This window comes from Ambystoma mexicanum, chromosome 1q (genome assembly GCF_040938575.1).
Source record: "Ambystoma mexicanum isolate Mex_15411 chromosome 1q, UKY_AmexF1_1, whole genome shotgun sequence".
Lineage (NCBI taxonomy): Eukaryota > Metazoa > Chordata > Amphibia > Caudata > Ambystomatidae > Ambystoma > Ambystoma mexicanum.
In genome coordinates this window covers 77,251,295-77,269,696 of record NC_090922.1, presented here as the reverse complement: position 1 = coordinate 77,269,696, position 18,402 = coordinate 77,251,295, and the positions used below count along the sequence as shown (strand labels likewise).

General features: G+C 46.0%; 1 protein-coding gene across 3 annotated transcripts in view; it reads left to right on the top strand.

Annotated features, from left to right (window-relative positions):
* The window catches only part of SPIRE2 (spire type actin nucleation factor 2), a 468,191-nt gene that overhangs the window by 376,618 nt on the left and 73,171 nt on the right, over positions 1–18,402 (top strand). For all 3 annotated transcript variants that reach the window (XM_069635566.1, XM_069635565.1, XM_069635564.1), the window contains 2 exons: positions 11,996–12,168; positions 17,697–17,913. In XM_069635566.1, the coding sequence (XP_069491667.1) occupies positions 11,996–12,168; positions 17,697–17,913 (390 nt within the window). The remainder of the gene's footprint in view (positions 1–11,995; positions 12,169–17,696; positions 17,914–18,402) is intronic.

Here is an 18,402-nt window from a genome sequence, read left to right as displayed (position 1 = left end):
ACCCACCAACTCCCAACTCTTGGAGGCCATCACGTTAATCCAAACAACTATGGTGAATAAAATCGACGCTGTGGCCATAGATCTGGGACTCCTTCGCCAGGACGTCCGCTCCCTGGCTGGTAGAACTGACGCGCTTGAGACCCAAGTACGTGATAACACTGAAGCGAATACCCAGCTTCTGCACGACATGGAAGGCCTCCAGCAAACAGTCAAGAATCTGGAGGACAGGTTGGAGGAGGCCAAAGGAAGGGCCCGCTGGAACAACATCCGGCTGCTTGGATTGCCGGAAGGCATCGAAGGCTCGGACCCCACCAACTACGTGGAAAACCTCCTACTGCAGGAGATAGGCGTGGAGAAACTATCGCAGGGGTTCTCCATCGGAAGGGCTCATAGGTCACTTGCCAGGAGGCCCTCGCCAGGAGGCCCACCCAGGCCTATGATAGCAAAAGTATTAAACTACAGAGACCGCGAGGTGGTCCTGGCGTACTCTCGGTCAGGGGGCCAGATACTGAGAAATTCGGCCAAGATTGCAATTTACCCCGACTACACCTTTCGAGTGCAGATGAACAGAGCTCAGTTCAGTCACATCAAAGCCAGGTTGAAGGCCGCTGGTTTGAAATACATGCTCCTGTACCCGGCAAGGCTAAAAGTAATACACAAGAACAGAGCCCACCTATTCGACACGCCGGAACAAGCCCGGGACTGGATGGACGAGCAACAATTACCAGACATCGAAGACAAGAGGCGCAAACCGCACTAACAAGCCTACCAGAGACTGCTGTATCGTATCACACCATAAGAACATAGTAACCTAACCCCTAGAGCAGCTGAAAGGATCCTATCACGTGGAACACAGAAGTTTCAGCTCCCTCAACCCCCCAGGAGCTTGTTTTTTTTCCGTTTTTTCAGGGTACGTTTACCCGCCCGTAGGGCACCCGAAGACAATGCCTGGTCCTAAGGAGCGGAAACGGGACAGTCACGACGAGGAGTATCTTGTCAGACCAGTTATTAGTTGGGGAAGTTTTTTCTTAGGGAAAGGGGAGCCGGAAACCCGCACCCTAGTTGGGAACCCTAAAGTTGGAATACCGAGACCGCAGGACTCCCTCAATACCACAGCACCTCTAACGGGACCCCGACCAAAACCTGGGCGGGTGAGAGAACACCACCATGACTATGGCTGAGAGAATAAAAGTGATGACGTGGAACGTCAGAGGCATGAATAGCTATGTGAAACAACGAAGGATCCAGGCATACCTGCGACGATGCAAGGTAGGGATCGCCATGCTTCAGGAGACACACCTAACGGAGGCAAAACTGGCAGCGCTAGCCAAAACCTGGCGGGGGACCTTGGTGGGATCCGCCTACTCCTCATATGCTAGGGGGGTCCTGGTGTGGATTAATCCGACAGTCCCCTTTAAAGTCACGGACACCAAGACGGATGACGAGGGCAGGATGGCTCTAGTGCAGGGTACCATGGAGGGAAAAGACCTATGCCTGATTAGCACTTACGCACCTAACCATGACGCCACGACCTTCTTCCACTCCCTGTGCTCTAGACTGGGCCCCTACGCAAATAGCATTCTGATATGGGGTGGGGACCACAACTGCACCTTAGACCCCCTCAAAGATAGGTCTGACACCAAACACTCCCGCCCGTCCCCCCCAGCCAAGATACTATCCAAACTGATTTCGCAGTTGTCACTATGCGATCTGTGGAGGGAACTGAGTCCGGAGAAACGGGAGTATTCCTTCTTCTCCCCGCCACATAGCGTCCACACTAGGTTGGACTACATGCTGGTCAGTCAGGAGCAGCAAGCAACTTTCAGCGAGGCTCAATACTTACCCAGAGTATTATCAGACCACTCACCCCTGTCGGTCACTTGGGAGGTGTACCCGCCCAGACCCCCGGTTCCCACGTGGAGACTGCGAGCAGAGGCACTGCTGGACGGGGCCTTCAGGGATCACGTACAAGACAGCACAGATGAATACTGGCTTAACAACCTAGGCAGTGTAGAGTGCATCGGCACCGCATGGGAGGCGTATAAGGTGGTTATGAGAGGGGACATGCTAGCTGCAGTAGGGGGGGCTCAAAGAGCCATTACAAATGCTCTGGCGGAAGCTGAAAGAAAGCTGGGGGAGCTGGAGAACAAGGCAGATCCGACTCCTGAGCATGTACGGGAAATAATAACGCAGAGACAGGCCTGTCTGACGCACTGGGAGTCCCTGGGGAAATTAAGCTACGCCAAACACACTGAAAGGACACACGCCCTGGGAGACAAGCCCGGCAAACTCTTGGCCTGGCTGTACAAGAGGGAAACCCCTAGGACCCCCATCTGCCACATTCTTAGATCGGATGGCACTACGGTGCACACCCAGGCAGAAATTAATATCGTCTTCTCTGAGTACTACCAGAACCTGTACTCCAAAACCCCGCCCTCGCCGGACACCGGGATCGAGGACGCCCTAGATTGCATAGAGTTACCCAAGCTAGACCCACTGTTGGCCGTAGCTTTGGAAGACCCGATCACCCCAGACGAAGTTAAGGCAATCATTAGATCATTACCCTCTGGGAAAGCGCCAGGCATGGATGGCCTTCCTGGGGAATTCTATAAGACATATGAGGAGACCCTTGCCCCACTGCTGGCACAAGTATACAATGAGGCTTTTGAACGCGGCACACTCCCTGACTCCATGAGGGAAGCAACAATCATCCCCTTGCTGAAGCCCGGCAAAGATGGAACTGATTGTGGTTCATACAGACCGCTCTCTATGCTAAATGTCGACTGCAAAATACTGTCGGCACTCCTCGCCAATAGACTACGCAAAGTTATCCCCCTGCTAATACACCATGACCAAACTGGCTATGTACCAGGACGCTCCATAACCGAAAACTTATGGAGGTTGCACCACATCATATACCGCACTGAGCGAGACACCCAGAAATACGCGGTGGCATCACTTGATGCCACCAAGGCCTTTGATTCGGTTAATTGGGAATGGTTATACGCCACCATGGTCAGGATGGGCATTGGACCCGCTTTCCTTAAATGGACCCAATTGCTTTACACCCACCCCGTGGCCAGAGTGCGCACCAACAAGACATACTCTGGCAAATGGCCCCTCCACAGAGGCACACGACAGGGATGTCCCCTATCCCCCATGCTTTACATCATTGCTGCAGAGGCAGTGGCCGCATACATTCGGCAGGAATACGGTGGAGGAGGCATCATACTAGATGGAGTGACACACCTTATCTCCATGTACGCGGATGACACTCTTCTCTACCTACATAACCCTGAGCACCTCCTGCCCTACATCTTGGAGACACTAGAATGCTTCCAAAAACATACTGGCATCCAGATAAACAAAGACAAGTCGTGTCTCTACCCCCTCGCAGCACTATATAGCAATGAGTGCGGATCCCTGCCCCCACTAGCTCTCCAGTGGAAGGTGACATCCTTCAAATACTTGGGTATTACCATACACCGTAGCCCGGTCACTGAACATATCCTTAACACAGTCAGATCAAAGGATGCACTCACCAACTCCATGGCTTTCTGGGGGAAACTCCCTCTCTCTATGGCAGGAAGAGCAGGACTCCTCAAAATGGTAGCGCTCCCACGCCTATTGCACTGCTTTACCAATGTCCCCTACAACATCCCCTCAGCCTTTTTCAGAGACCTGAACAATCTCTGCAGAGGATTCCTGTGGCAGGGGGGCAGGCACAGGGTGGCGCTTGATATCCTTCAAAGGCCCTACGAGAAAGGTGGACTGAAAGTCCCTAATTTCGAATTATATTACCTGGCCAGCCAACTGAAGCACGTAACGCACTGGATGGCTGATGAAACCACCACTGACACCAGACTTCTCCAACCGGCTCTGCCGCGACTGCTACTCCGAGACTTGTTATGGGTCGAGAAAGGGGCTCCACAGCGTCACCCATACCTGGCCAAGCTGGGAATCCAACTCTGGAAGCGGGCCTGCAAAGCTGCGGGGCTGAGGGACCCATACTCCCCACAGATCCCCATTGCAGCAGTCATGGCGAAACCCTCTTGGGGGCACACTGAAACTCGCTCGGTGTGGGAGCCTTATGGGGTGGCAGTACTGGGCGACCTCATGCACGAACATGAACTTTTGACATTCCCCGACCTCTGCGAGTCGACGGGCCTGCCCACCGGGCAGTTCTTGCTCCACAGGGCGGTAACACTGGCCTTAAGGAAAAGATGGCCAGAGATGGACAATCAATTCACTGAGAACGAAACCATCGAAACACTGCTGGACACTGCCGAAGGAGGCCACGAAACCTCCAGAATATACGAAGCCCTATTACTGGCAACGACAACGAATGAACTAAAATGTAAAAGGAGATGGGAGAGCGAAATGGGCCTTGTATTTGAGGACAACACATGGGAGAAAATAACCCACTACCATAAAAAGACTTCCAGGAATGCTCGCCTCCAATTAATACAGCTATACATCACAAACAGAGCCTACCTTACACCCGACGTCATATCAAAGTTTAAAGGGGCCTCGCCACAGACATGTCCCAAGTGCCACGCCCCGCAGGCAGGAATGACCCATATGTTCTGGAGCTGTCCCGCGGTCCTAAGGTTTTGGGCCCGGGTGAAAGAAAGGGTGGCGCTGGCCGGGATTGAAGTGGTAACTCATGAACCTGCAGCTTGCATATTGGGGACATACAGGCGAAGCAGCAAGGATAAGCCCCTAAATAGACTCCTAGACTTGATTTACATAACAGCTAAAAGGCGCATAGCCATGGGCTGGAAAAGCGTACGGGGTCCCAGCGAGGCCCTTTGGTGGTATGATCTCAAGAGATGGATCGCCGCGGAGACGGCGGCTTGGGAAATGGCAATCCAGGTACAAAAACTAGACTCCAGTGCAGATCTTCTCCGCTGGGTGGAGCTGACAGAGCCACTTCTCCGTCCAGCGACACAGGACAGCACACCGAACAGTCCTGGCAGTCCCTGCTCGGCACGCGAGCCCATTGAGGACTGAGGCTTTAACTGCGGTCACGGGGGAAAGGGGGTGGAGTGGGCGGGAAGGGAATGTTAAGGTTGACGTTTTTGTTATTACACATACTACAATGCTCCGCCATTGCGCTGTTCGTTACATGTTTTGAAAAACCAATAAATTATTTTCAAAAAAAAAAAAAAAAAGAACGTATCCAAACTACAACGCTTAAAAAAAACAAGGCGTTGAGGGCAGTGTTGGGCCTCAAACACTTTGACCACACGATGCAAAGCTCACTGGCTTCCCATGAAAGCACAGATCGACGTAAAAACTCTTGCGATCGTGCACTGCTGTGTTCATAATGGAGTGAAGACTGCAGTGTGCCCCCTTCGCTCCTCCTCCAGCCTGGTTCTCCAAACCCCAGGTTTAAACTTAAACCAGCTGGAGGCTCCAGCTTTTGCGTCTCTGCGCCAACACTATGGAACTGACTCCCTGCCCACATCCGAAACAAACCCTCATATCTTGCCTTTAGAAAATCTATGAAAACCTGGCTGTTTTGCTGGGCTTAAGGGCTACTGTTTGCCAGCATTCTACGCAGCACTTTATAGAAGCACTTTGTAGTAAAAGTAAATAGAATTAGTGAAGGACATTTCAATTTACCTCCCTTGTGGCTGTTGCTAACAGGTGCTATCACCCTCTATGATGGCCCTTATTTCCCACCCTGTAAAAGATGAAAGCCTAGAAAATGGGATTTGTTGGAAGTGAAAAAACCTCAGACATTCTACTTTTGATGCCAAACATAAAAACAAAGTTGGAGACCAGTAGTGCATATGGTGGTGCAGCAGATAGAATAACGTTGCAGTAGACCATAAAGTCCACCTCTTGTGCTCTTGTGATTGTCATGAGTGGTGTCACCTCCACGTCATCTCTTTGGAACCATTTCCAATTCACTCACCCATGCTACGTAAGGCACACACCTGATAACTCATTGGCATGAATAGCTCTGTATGGGAGCATGATCATCTAAGGTATGCTGCAGCTCTAAGGAAGTACTGTAAACAACCCAGAAAGCAGTTTCAAGTACAATAATCTCATTAGAAAGCTTTGTTTGCTGTAGCCGAGAATGACTCAAAACGAAAACCAGGATGAACAAAAGTGTCTGTACAGTTGGCTAATGAGTGTTTATATATTTCTATCTCTGATCATGGGTGTGCCAAATGTACACCAAGAGTCATTTCTTGGTGCCGGAATAGTGGACGGCTACAAGTGCTGGTACTTTGAGGGTGCACGATCAGCTGTTCCCAGCAATTGTTCAGGTGCTAATTTGCAAGCCACGTTCATATTTTACTGTTTCTTTGGTTTGTATTTCAAGTACAAAGTAAAAAGAGGACGTCACACAGTCTGTCTAATATGTTTTAAATAGGTCTTCTTTGTCAGCAGAGCATTTTAAATGGGAAGACACAGCTGTGAGTAGGCAATTGGTCCCATAAGAAGTGTAAATATTGTGTGATCAGAAATTGTAGGAGTGAATAACAAACTGTATGCTTTGTAAAACAATGACTACAAGCAAGTGACTGTATACATTTTCTTTCACTGGTGACTTTACACCTCCATAGTACGGCTGTAAAACACATAGAAGATTATTTAGGCTCCCATTTACACACATCTGTACCTCGGAAGGTATGTGATCTAGTGCCTAAATTGTAGACTATGCTCATATCTCGGCTTCACCGCTTAAGTGTTTGATCCTGGGCAAATCATGTAATCTCACTGTGCCCAAACTACGAAAATAGGTAGTCCTAGCAGTCACAGTGTGTGGAAGTCAAATAAACCCTCATTCATGGTGCTCTAGGCTATTGCTACTGACAAAGCCAACAATTATGGTTATGGATAGTAAAAATTATTTCTTTGTTGCAACATTTTCATGATACAAAGAATTATGTGTGGGTCCCTTTGAACATCTTGGTTACAGGTGCTGTTGCTGATTGTGTAAAGACATTTTAGCAAAGTAAATTTGATAACAAATATATTTAAATTATACATTTAATTGAGAGCAAAATCATTGCACAAATAGATTAGACAACGGCAATAAAGGCTTTTGCAGCAGCAAGATCTAGGAGATTGTGGTTTAGACAGTGCCTCCTCTAAGATAGTCGTCAGAATCATTTCACAAGAACTCATAGATTTGATGGAGACCTACAACATCCTTCCCTAAAACAAGACAGTCTTCAATCTTGAAGTATCTGGTAGGGAAACCACTTGGGAAGCAGCTTTAGGGGCTGGTTGATGCTCAGTGAGTAGTTGTACATTGGTTGTAATCCGTTTTTGGCCTGTTTCATGTACTCTAGTGGAGCGGTTTGAGTGTTTTTTCAATCGTTTTTCTGACCAATTTGTGCTATTGTGATGGGTTTCTCTTGTGTTTCTGTAGCTTCTGACCCTGTTTTTCTGTGCTGGCCTGCATGTAGAGTGTGCAGTCCGTGGGCTGTAGTCCTTTGTTTGTGTCTGGCTTTCTCCCAGTCCCGCCCTCCCCTTCCCACCTCCCCTGATTGGTACGTCCACCTGGTCATAACTGACCTTCCCAGGGCAGCCCTCTGCCCATGAAGCCGCCGCAGCTAAGGGTCCAAGGCAAAGGGCGGCTCCCACAGAGGCGGCTCCAGATTGTGTCTGTAGGTGTCATCAGGGGAGGCCAGCGGCCAGCCTTCAACCAGCAGCAATCGTTAAGGTAGGTGTGGCCTGGGTTGGGTGGAAAGTAGAGCAATCATTCTACTCCAGAAGCCCTGCCACTCTACCTGCCCTGGACCATAGCAGACCAGGACATTAACACTAACCTGCTTAACAACTAGATAGAATTGTGAATGTGAGCACATGCCACACTTAGATAGAATTATGAACATTAGCCTGCGTCGCATCTAGATAGAATTGTGAATGTTAGCAAGAACCAGAGTTAGATAAAATTATGAACATTAGCCTGTGCCGGACCCAGACAGAATTGTGAATGATAGCAAGTACCATTTAGTTAGAATTGTGAACATTAGCCTGTGTCGCATCTAGATAGGATTGTGAAGGTTAGCAAGTGCCACACTTAGATAGAATTGTGAATGTTAGCCTGCGTCCCATCTAAACAGAATTATGAATGTCGGCCAGTGCCACATCTAGACTGCATTGGGATATTACCAATGCCACATTTAGATATAATTGTGAATGCTGGCTTTCTTTGCATCTAGATAGGATTTTGAAGGTGGGCCAGTGCCACATCTGGATATAATTATGAATAATGGCATGTGTCATATAGAGAAGGATTGTGAATATTAGCCACTGCCAGATCTAGATAGAAATGCAGAGATATTCAAGTGCCACATCTAGAAAGAATGTGGACATTTAGCACATATCACTTCTAGATAGCAAGGCGAATAACCAACCCACTAACAATTTCACCCCTCTGCATACACCTCTCAAACTCTAACCAAACACAACCACAACCCTAAAGCACAACAAACCGCAAAAACCTCATTACACTGCAACAACAAAACAAACCACACATAGTTTCGCACAACAGCTGCCGACCGGAAAGCACCCCCAAGCTCAGCGAACGGTGTTAACCAAACTGAAGCTGCCAACAGCACATCACTGCTCTCCTGCACTTATCCTGATAGTTCCCACTAACTTCACCCCCACCCCCTTTCCTTTTCGGATCTTCCAGAGTGCCAGGGGACCACTCCGATAGTGATAGTGCGTGGTACAAATATCCTTTAACATGAACATTAACATTCCAAAAGGGCTAATCCACCGACTAATATACTAGCTGTGATTATGAGTATAAAAGAAGCATATGCCCCCTATATTCGCTTCAGTGTAGCGGTGCTCTGGAATCGGCTGTGGAAAAAACTGCAGAGGTGGGCAATACCGATGGGACTACTTAATATGAATATGCTATGGCATAAAAATACCACGTAACCAATTCCTTCTCTAGGTGCATCAGACTTAAGTAAGGCTGTGTATTGGTCTCGACCCGTTTTAAACTGCATCATGCGGATTTACCATTGAGTCTGAACTCATATGAAGTATTTCCACCTAAATTAGGAGATGATAAAACTCAGTGGATTGGCTATGATGATGATTTGATCATTCTTGATGCCACTCCTGTGGGCCTACAGAGGCAAATAGCATCTCCAAGCCACTTACACTAGGGAAAATAATGTCAAGATCAATACCAGCAAAACCAAGATCATGGTGTTGAAAGACAGCCATATTGGTAAAAAAAGACCCTATATAAATGGAGGATTGATGAGCAGTCAGTGGATGTAGTCACACCTTATAGCTACCTGGGGGTAGATATAGATCAAAAGTTCAATTGGAATTGTCAACGCGTGCATGCTTGGCGTATTGCCTGGTTTTATGTTGCTACCCTCAGGAAGTTTGTGACACAGAGCTCTGGTTATTATCTGCAGGCATTTATATATATGTATATATATATATATATATATATATATATATATATAGAGAGAGAGAGAGAGAGAGAGAGAGAGAGAGAGAGAGAGAGAGAGAGAGAGAGAGAGAGAGAGAGAGAGAGAGAGAGAGAGAGAGAGAGAGAGAGAGAGAGAGAGCATAAGATGGATTACAATGAACTGTCGAGTAAATATCTGCAGGGAAATGACACGACCTGATTCTGGGATGATATTGAGGCCCTCTTCCATGCACTATAATGTAATTGCAGTGTATTCCTTTGATTTTATCATGGTGTTTCCGATTTAAATGTTTTATTTGGCATAAACATCTATAGAAATTTATAAAAAGACATAATGGTTGAGTTATACTAATAATAATAAAAGTTATTTTTTTGCAAGCAATATTGCTGCCTGTCGTCTTTGCTGTTTTTACTGATTACTTTTAAGTACATTCATTACAAGTTAATAAAACTAGCTTTTGTTCATATTGCAGTGATTTTATAATACTAGGTAGATGTTTCAGTATAGGGTTCCCACTATAGGGCCGCATTCAAGGTTTTTGCTCTGGGTACTATGTTGTCTGGAAACAGCCCTGGGGACACTCCTCCAGTAGGCCTGCCGACCGTTTTCCATGTTTTGGCGCAGTTGTGAACCACAGCTAAGCTAGAAGCTCGTTACAAGATTCCCTACTATGCCACGTTGAGGCATGTCTTGAACTAATTGTAATCTGCATTGCTTCAAAACTCATTTACTAACAATGTCACACAAACTAAATGGATGTAATTTTTATAACTGAAACCATAAAATGGCTGACCTTTTTAGTGAGAAAATATGTATGGCAGAGACAGACTTTCTTCTCCATAGCTCTTTTGGGAATGTGACAGCATAGGTATTGACTGCTACAGCCAGATGAATTGCATGAAAGCGGAGCATGATGCATGTTTCTAAGAAACATGCCTTTAAGTGTGCCGTCTGTCTCTAGTACCATCCCAGTTCGCATGAAAAGTACAAAAAGAGGAAAGTGTTCCTTTTAAATAGTTCTATTTGCCTTTTCAGATATGTGCTGTAAAGTTATGTGGTCTTGTGTTGCGCAATTTATGACATATTAAAAGCCTCTCTTGCACTTAAAGCATCACATTAAGAGAAAATACTCATTCTGTTTGCACCAAAGTTGAGTGCTACAGATCATGACAGCATACAACCCGCTCACAGTTGCATCAGTTCACAAAAAAATATCGAATGAACTGAACATGTTTCTAATAGCAGATAACTGCATTGGGATGCCTCACAAACATAAGTGCGACTGAAGGTAAAAAATTAAAAGCAAAGTTGTGAAATTCAACTGCATCAGGCCGGCCCTTTGTGATTAGGGGGGCCTCGTGCATGTGAACCTTTTCATGGATGGTTAATCCAGCCCTGTGCATAAACAGACTAAACATGAGCAGAAAGGAGCACAAGCAGAGTTAAGGATAAGCAGAGAGAAAAACAGGAGCTGAGGGAAACATATGATGAGGAAAGCATGAGCCAAGGGAAGTGTACGTTGGATAATGCACACGCTAAGAAAAGCATGAGCCTAACTAATCGAAAGGCGAGCATATGATGAACTGAATACAGTTTGATATAAATTGGGCATGAGCAGAGGAATATTAAAACATGGGTAAAGAATGGGCACAGAAAATCAAGAGCTGTGCCGAACAAATCCAGAGGAAAGCATGAGCTGAGTATGTATGCGCATCGCAAATTTAGTCTTAGACATTACAACAGATTGTTTAAAAATAATGTTTGAACCCTTGTACTGTCCGCCATACTCTAATGGCTCTATCAAGAGAATCATGGCGGCAAGGGGTTAGCTGTATTTACACCATCAAAATCAATTTGTGTCTAATCTGTACACTGGTGCAGCACAGGTTGGCATTTCTGGATTCCCAGAAGATGCTGCGAGTGAGGCGCTTTGGCAAAGGGGAGCGGGTTCCTGCTACCAGAGTTACACAGGTTGCTCCAGTACAGCGGAACTTGCTATTTAGAGAGGATCACAGCACCAAAGAACAGGTGGCCAACTCAGATTGAGGCCACACTAAGAGAAATACATTTTGGAATATTCTAAGAGTGGGAGAAGCAGAAGTCACTGTTTGGGCTTGTACGCCTCTGATACAAGAATAGTAGAAAGTGACAAAGGTCAGGGTGGATGTGGGTTGCTGTTTCCATACTTGAATGGTGAAGGCAGTGCTGGCCTGTTCTTAGTTGCTGTGACAGGGTAGTAAGTGCTTAAAATGGCGGGCAGAAAAGAGCCCCAGGAAGTTATGACTCTTGATTTGGACTCCACAGTTGAACGTTTTGAATCCCCGATTCCCTACTGACACTGTTGGAGGAACTACTCGTTCACCCTTGGACTGAGTTATTTCACCTGCTATTTATTAAAACTCAATAAGTGACTCTGTTGGCAGAAAGTCCTACTAAGATGGCTCGAGTGAATATTGTTCTGTAGTTGCCTGTGAATACTGACTTGAATGACATAGTTAGATAGTTATGGACTGCCAGACTATTCTTGTTCTCTTAGTGACTGCCTGGTTTTCTTCCACCAGGGTTCGCAGGGTTCGGCTCACTGCCTTGCATCGTGAATGCCTGCACCAGTGACATCAAGTCCACGTCTTGCATTAACCTTTCGCTGTCGGAGCCAAGTGGCCAGCGCCAGCGGCCGAGGGTTTTGCTCAAGGCACCTACATTGGCAGAGATGGAGGAGATGAACATTTCAGAAGTAAGACATCACGCCCTGTTTGTTAAATCCATTGGCACCGGAAAGCATTGGCAACACCCGTAGAGTTGCCCAGTGTCAGCAGCTGCACAAAATCTAAAGACCATGGAATGCCCTGGGGAAAATTACTATCTGTTTGGTTAATGTATAATACAGTTCTCTTAAACAGTAGCCAACCACAGAATTCTCCTTACACAATCATTTGGCTGCAAATTAAATTTCTGTTGTTAATGCTTCTGCATGATATTTATACTTTTAATAAAATGAGTATATTAAGGACAACTTAAAATGCCATGGGGTTCGTTTTGACTGCGGTCACAGGTGGATGTAAAAACAAACCGGGGTGTGTTAGGACAACGAACCTTGGTCCTTCCCTTTCTTTTCATTTTCAGAAAGTGCAACATCTTAGTGGACAACAGTCACTAACAGACTGGGGTTTTTCGTCGAAAGTCTTACAGGGTCTTCCTTGACTTAGTTGGTTTACTTCTTCAGGATGTTGCTTTGTCTTTCTCGGATTGGTGCAAAGATCTGCCACTCCCATGCATGGTGTGTGAATTAGTCTAGATGGCTGTATAGCGTCAGGCTCTTGAGTGGTAGGATTGTTTTCTCCTTCCCCTTGGAGTAAGACATGACTCAGCTGCTATCACCAGGAATTCCTCTGATGGACAACCTCTTTCTTCCACTAAATGATGTGTTGGGGACCAAGCATCCAGAGACCCTTTTCCACACTCTACACCAGCTTCTTTCTGGTATTTCCTTTCTTGGTCCTATCCTCCTCCTCTCTCTTGTCCCTCTGTTCTGCCCTCCACGTCTGTTGCCTCCTCATTGCCCGCCACCTGTCTCCTCCCTTTGCCTCACATCTCTTCACCTCTATTATTCCTCTCCATTCGTCTCCCAAGTGCTGATTCTCTCCTCTCCTCTGGTCTTGCTTCCATCCCTGCTCCACCTTTACCTTCCCCCTTACACTCTTGTCACCCCCTTTATCCATGCTTCCCTATCACTTCTTCCTTCTGCCTGCTCTCTCCATGATTCTCTATCTGATCCTCCTTCCCCCTCCTGTCTTCACCCACCTCACTCCAGTGCTCCTTCGGTCTCCTTTCTACAGTCTCTTCTCTCTACTGTTCCTTCCATCTCCTTTCTACATTGTGCCCTCTCTGCTCCTTTCTACCATCTGCAGAGGCGTAGCCAGGAATGTCTGAAAAGTGGGGACTGAAGCTAATGTAGTTGGGCCCACTGCAGTGACATTAACATCTGTAAATGCCCACACAATGCTGCTGAGTGGGCATTTACAGAATTTGGGTGGGCCTTGCCCGCTCAGGCCCTACCCTGTCTACACCCCTGCCTTTCTGCCTCCTTTCTCCACCTATCACTCTCAGCTGCCAACTCTGCTACTTGCCCACACCCCCTTGCATGCACACCCTCTCCACTCCCTTAGCTCTTACACTGTTCTCTTCCCAATAACTTTGTTTATTTTCCCTCAGTGCAGGTTGCAGCATCCCTAACGGGGTGAGGATCCACAGGTTCCTAGAACATGAAACTATGCCTGAGGATAGGCAAGTAGGTATTTGAACCTCAACTCTCTCAGCTGGGAGTCATGTGCCAGCAGTACACATAGCAGTTCTGCGACCCATGACTATTTAAGCATCATCCACCATCTTGGATTTAGACCATAGATTAAAGTCATTACCGCCAGCTGGTGGATCAGGCTTTGGCCTCACTATATGGCATGGTGTGATGTTGGCTTTCTCTTTGTCACACGGCCCCCAAACTGTACCACACAGGGATCACGTACAGTACCACGAGCAACACTTATATATTGGAGTCTTTGAACAAATCAACTATTTTTGCAGGCAGGACTTGCTCATCTGACACTCACATTTGCAGGCCTGCTGACCACCAGGAATATTTACGGACTTGTTATTATCCTGCTTGGTGCCTTTTGGGGTACTACAGGGGGTATGAAACAAGGCTAGGGATGGGCTGGGGTGTCTGCAAGATCCCACATCACTAGAGTGGGTGGTGATCCATAAACTGCATTGAGACCCCAGCCCATACTCTAACCTTAAGCATGGGACTTTGCCACACCAGGCCAATCCGAGTGACAGACAGACACAAAGGGACTAATTACAAGGTTCCCGCCAACCCCCGTAACACCGAATCTGGCGCCTGACTTCCCGGAACCACCGGGACATTACAAGTCCCGGTGGCGCGGGAAGTCAGGTGCTGGATTTTGTAACCCCCCCATTCCCATCAAGTCCCATAGGACTCGATGGGAGTGGGGAGACGGAAGCACCAGCACCGTTGCTAACGGTGCCTTTGATTCTGTGAAAAGTCTGCCTACTGGGGCCGCTGCACTCGTAATGAGGCCCAAAGTCCCCTTTCTGTCCTAATTGGAATAGAAAATAGTGAACAGATAGCATAGGCATACCAATGAACTATGGTACGGAGTGCTCCGGTGGAGGAGGCAAGGAAAGGTGCATGGGAGCCAGGTCGGAGAAGCACAGGATTACTGTTTGGAAGTGAGGTGAGCATGAGGAGACAGATGCAGTGAGAATACATAGTGAAGACTTTGGGGGAATGAATGAAACACTGATTGACAAAGCCAACAGCTTTGGCTATTGTATTGAATTATTTTTTCTGTTTGCACTTTGCTAGCACTTTTAAGAGCTGCCAACTTTTAGAGCTTACGGAAACAAATAGTGAGGCCCAACCTTGGTCCCATGGAGCAACATTAGCAACTTCACAGAAGGTGACATCAAAGGAAAGTATATCACAATCATGTACCTTTGGCAATGCACTGACTAGGCCTCATTTCTTGAATGGGAAACTGCTTTTGCCATCCAGAATTAAAGTTCAATGTACCATGCTAAATGTACAGGTGTTTTCTAGATGTGGACTTACTACTCAAAGGCCTTCAATCTGAAGTCCTGCTGCGCTCAAGAGGAACTTAAATGTCCCGAACATGACCAAGGCTCAATGACTTCACTTTCACTGCATCTTTCCGATCACTCTCCGGTTGCGCTTCCCTACAAGCCTACATAATATCATTTCAACTCACTTGACCTCGTCTTCCTCTCCCCATCCCTAAACACTCCTGCAGCCCCGATTTATCCCTCTCCATCGGACGACACCATCATTCAAATTGACTGTATCTGCTTCCCTCTTCACTCTAGCTCCTCTGCTCCCTCCTACAGATCAAAAGTGCATTCAAACCTGACTCCTTTGCACTATGTCCACACCCAAGTCAGGTATTGTCTTTAAGGTCTCCCTCCTTCTCTCATCACACCCCCCTAACAGGCCGTCCTACACTTCAGCTTGGAAATGGCTGCTCAGTTTGAATATCACTATCCATCTTGCTGTTTCACTCCACATTGACCTCACCCCACTCTTTCTCCTCCTCAGCTTGACCTACCAACACTCTTTAACCTACTGCTCGCCTTGGAGACCTTCCCAGCCTGCTACAAGTTGGTCACTGTTTTGCCCAGCTGGGCGCAATAGCCCTGCACACAATATACCCACCTCTCTACTCCCCCACTTCTCCAAGGTTCTTGAGCATTTTGTCTTGAACCACCTCGGATTATACAGAAGAGGGCTTCCAGTAATACTTTCACAGGTAGCAACTGGAACATTCTAGTATTCTTATACTTCTATACCTGTGTAAACATCTTCCTTCCTAACTTGAAGTTACATATCACTCTTTGTCGGAAGGTCATAGAATTATATCAAACCAGATCATTTCTTTATTAACAATATACATTTTTTTAAAAAACAGATTGCCCATTCGGGAGTGCATGGATTCTTACACTTATGAGGTTACAAATGACAAAACAAACCACAACAAAAACATTTTTTCAATATTTAATTTCCGACTTAATAACCCAAAACACCCTGGTGTGCTTCGTATCTACCCGAAAGCTATTATTTAATCCCAATCACCAGTTAGTACAACAAATACACATTTCCTTCTCAATTTTCTTAACACTGTATTTTATGGTGCATGTGATTTCTAATTTTCTTGAACACAAAGTTTTCTATGCTGTATGCAATTCCCAACATATGTATGTTTCAGGTCTGTAAAGGGGGTAGTTATAAGGAAAAGGAACGATCTCTCCTTTAGGTAGGTGGTATAACTACCCCCTAGTATGAACATAGAATAGGTATAAAGTTCCTTCCGCAATGAGAAGTGTAGATCGATACTTGACGTATTCATATATTTCATTGTAAATGTTGGGATATCACCAAAGTACCAGCAAAATAAATGCAAGTCTCATGGGAACCATAGCGCCCTCTATCCCCTCAAGACGGTCTAGCATTTGAGCACATTACAGACCGAAACATACATAGGTTGAGAATTACATAAACGTCAGTGTGCCGTAGGCAAACTATCTCAATTGCAAGTTGTCTCTCATGCACTGATGGTCTTCCTTGTCTATAGGTATGTGCTCCATTGCAAGCAATGTTGCATCCTTGTACAGTCATTGTATTTAATCTTCACAGTAGACATATGATCACCAATCATGGCCTTGTTTTCTCTCTTGTCACATACAGGCACTGACATACACAACCACCCTGCTCTAAACCTTCAGCCCACACAGACATACAAAGATGCCCCCACTCACTTGTTATGGGTCATCTCATGCCTCATATTGCCCTGTGATATCTATTGACAACTAACGTCCAGACACACTCACTTTCAATATTGTAATGACATAGGACACCTGCAAATGCACAAACCCATGTCAGCACTTCGCCATTAACGTGACTCCAACAATGTTAGGCCTCATCACAAGTCACAACTCTTGGCATATCCATAATGTGGTCATCACAATACTTGGACAGGCTATAATGAGACTTCCATAAAATACATAACTTGGAACATGATACCTTGGATCGCTGTGTTGCTTTGGATCACATCACTGTCCTGTGAGAGGCATGTTCCTTTAGATTCTGTCCTGAAAGGGGTGTGGGTCTACCTAACGTAAACCTCAACCTGCTCAAGATCCTGGGGCTTTGATGGTGTTTTGGTTTACTAAAATGTAACTACTATGATGCGTGTGATAAATACCCTCGGATTAAAAAAAATTATTAATCCATTTTATATAAATGATTTGATGATGGGGCTCTATAGAAATCTTGATTCTTATGATCCTTGATGTATACACATTGGGGCTTTTATGATACGTGTGATTTAGAAAATGTGACTTTCAACATTCTTGGGTCCAAGAAAAAGTAACTAACATGGTACTTAGAAATCAATTTATTTATAATATATCTAGTCTTCGATTTTATACAAAAACCCAGCCAGGTTTTTTTCAGAACGTCAAAGTAATATGGAAAAAGGTTCCACGAAAATGTTCTGTTCAGTGGAACATCAGCCATCATTTTGACTTGAGAGTCATGTGGCTTATTCAAATGTGACTCTCATAGTGCATCTGCGCGATGCACATTTCGGGATCTCTCAATGTGTCTCTTGAATTCCGCCCAGAGTGACTCTTTTTATATAACTAGTAAGTATGCTCATGGTTTTACAGGAAGAAGAGTCGCCCAGTGCCGAGATGAGGAGGGTCACCAGCTCTCCTCTGCCGTTAAAGCGCGACCGTTCCTTCTCAGAACATGACCTGGCACAGCTCCAGAGCGAGATGGCAGATAGCCTGCCCGAACAAGGACATCCAAGACCAGTAAGGACTGAAGCCCGACCCCGTTCAGGAAGCATGACAACCACTCCGATTTACAGCCTCAAGAGCAAGGGTGAGAAGTCCACATGAATCAATGCATGGGAGTTTCAAATGAACATTGATTTATTCCCTGCACGAAAGGGATTCATTTGCTATGCACTTATCAGTTTATGGAAAGGGTCTGAAACCTTTGGCTATCCAGATGTTTTGGACTAGAACTACCATCAGCTCTAGCTAGCATAGTCTATAGTGAGGGATTGTGGGAGCCATAGTCCAAAACATCTGTAGAGTCTCAGATTGCAGACCCCTTCTCTAAGAAATTGAAAAAAGCATAATATGGACATCATCTACTGAAAAGCGGGAAGGCCTGGGATAATGAATGGGTTGCCTAACACTGCCCCTAAGACTGCCATGTTTATTTCGGTAAGCTCTGGATCTGAAAAGTTGCCAATTGGACACTCATTCCTGAAGTCTCCTATCTATGAATATTCGTGAGCTCCAACATTGGAAATACACCAGTGGTATCCTTTTAAATGGGTAATTATTGGACAATTTAGAGTTA